Source organism: Oratosquilla oratoria, chromosome 6 (assembly GCF_046742065.1).
Source record: "Oratosquilla oratoria isolate Oo_2021 chromosome 6, ASM4674206v1, whole genome shotgun sequence".
Taxonomy (NCBI): Eukaryota; Metazoa; Arthropoda; class Malacostraca; order Stomatopoda; family Squillidae; genus Oratosquilla; species Oratosquilla oratoria.
Window position 1 is genome coordinate 55748646 of NC_134782.1, and position 2500 is coordinate 55751145.

Below are 2500 nucleotides of genomic sequence, written 5' to 3' on the forward strand. Positions count from 1 at the left end.
ACATTATTTGCTTATTTTTTTTAGAAGAATATCAACGATTGATTTTTATGGCATATATGAAATAAGACACGTGTAATACAAATAAAAGATTGGTAGGCTTCAATGACTTTTTTAACTATATACAGGGAGTCTTTAAAATTCGTGTGGAATTTTGAATATAGTTTTCGAGCTAGACATTATAGAATCAATCTATAAAAAGTATTTATAGGTTGGATATGTCTAGTTTTTTTATTATTTTTTTTTTTTTGCGCGCGCGGTTACCAGATTGGATCTGTTTCTTAAAAAAAAAAAAAAAAAATCAATCAAAATTTTGTCAATATGCAAACATGTAAGCATTAATATTTATTGAACTAAAGGTTAGAGGGACATATGAATGGTGATAACTAATGTGATTGACAGTGGTACTGAAAACCAGTTGCAAAATGTCTTTCGAAAATCAGAGAATCATATTACCCTTTGCATACAGTATGATGCTGTTCAAGTTAGAATTAAGTCCGAACAATAGATCTGGAAAAAATACATTTCTCTTTTTCTTTTTACAATTCAATTATGTCACGTGACAATTTCAAATTGTAAATATTCAGAAGTGTACATGAACTAATTCCCTGTATGTATGTGTGTATGTCTGTATGAATGTATGTGTATGGTATGCATTGCATGTATATATGTATGGTATGTATGTATGTATGTATGTATGTATGTATGTATGTATGTATGTATGTATGTATGTATGTATGTATGTATGTATGTATGTATGTATGCATGTATGAATGTATGTATGTATGTATGTATGTATGTATGTATGTATGTATGTATGTATGTATGTATGTATGTATGTATGTATGTATGTATGTATGTATGCATGTATGTATGTATGTATTTATGTATGTATGTATGTGTGTATGTATGTATGTATGTATGTATGTATGTATGTATGTATGTATGTATGTATGTATGTATGTATGTATGTATGTATACATTTATGTATGTATCTATAATACTTGAACAGATTTTACAAAAGGAGTTATAGTATTTCCCGTTTGTTCTTTACACTTGTCTACTATTATCTTCCCTAAATAGTTGCAATGATAGTTGAACAGAACCCACAGGTGAAGTTATTAGCTACATAAAATGAACTCAACTAAACATATATAACATTCAGACGTTGTTGTATCAATGTTAATCTGACTAAACTATCCTGTATCACTGGTCACTAAATATGTATCAAATGAAGTAAGAAAAGCGTAATGATAAAGAGATAAGAGAGAAAAATAAAGATATAAAAATATTTTGAACGTAACACATATTACTTACGACTTAAATGAAGAAAAGTTGCTTAGAAGAAAAAGAGAAAAGAAAACGGGTGGAATAAAAGGCGAAAGATGAGAAATATGTGGTAGAACGAGGAAAGAGGGTACAGACAAATAAATAAATAAACAAAATAATAAGAAAAGAAACGTACAAATAAGTAAATAAATACTCAAATAAAACATTAAAAGAACAAATAGATAGATGAATAGATAAGCAAATGGACAGAAATATCGAGGGCGGTAACAAGAATCTAATTGTCACCTTTCACTAGTAACCTGTCATCACAACAATCATCTCTCCACAAATCGCAACTTTCCTTCAAAATGAATTAGTTTTCTTCTACTTTCACCATTATCCTTGAGTTTCACTGCTCTCATTATTGTATTTTTAAAATCTTCTATATAACTTTCTAGCCCATTATCTCTTTCTGTTTAATTTTTCTTATACTTTTACTATTACTCTGATACCTGTGTGTAGGATGGGTGCGGGGATGGGTGCCGGATGAATAGGCCATGGTATGTGCCTTGGCTTCCTACTTACCTTATGAGGAAAAAATAGTATTTAGGTAAAATTTACCTCTCCTAACAGTCTATCGTATACGCCTCTCACCTTGCATACTCACACATTATTCATATATGAAGGACTTCATTCCTTAACTATTATCATGTCTTCGTTGCTATATGTCTGCTCTTGTAACTTCCAAGCCTTGAAACTAAAATTCGATTTTTCTTTCCTTTTCCAGAGCTTCCGCGTCCAGTCTCTACGAGCAGAACCAGTTTCAGCGATCAAAATACCAGCTTCAGCACCAGTGAAAGAATCAGCAATGAAGCTTCTGGTGATGTGGGTCAAAGTAATGTCGGGTCTGGAGTTGGTGTCAGCGGGGACAGTAACAGGAACGATCTTGGTGGTTCTTCTAGAAGCAACGAAAGCGAAAGGAGTGAGGAAGAGTCTACCGAACTCTCTCCTCAAACCCCACGAAGTCGCATTGTAGGACTTCCCAAAAGTGGCGTCCGAAACGGTGACGACGGCGTGGGCGAAGTCCAAAGTCCGACCGCCCGACCTCCTCAGGACACGGCCAGGTTGGAGAACCTTATCCTCCTCCTCCACCAAAACTCCACAAACTCAGTCAACTCCTCCTCTACCTCTCCGGCCTCTCCGTCATCGTCCGTCTTCCTCATCACCCATGCTC

The 2500-nt window shown here is 34.2% G+C and overlaps 1 protein-coding gene across 1 annotated transcript in view; it reads left to right on the top strand.

Annotated features, from left to right (window-relative positions):
- LOC143026016 (uncharacterized) overlaps positions 1-2500 on the top strand; it is a 227475-nt gene that overhangs the window by 148521 nt on the left and 76454 nt on the right. Inside the window, exon 2 of the mRNA XM_076186005.1 lies at positions 2054-2500. This exon is cut by the window's right edge and continues 887 nt beyond it. Coding sequence (XP_076042120.1) covers positions 2054-2500 — 447 coding nt within the window. The remainder of the gene's footprint in view (positions 1-2053) is intronic.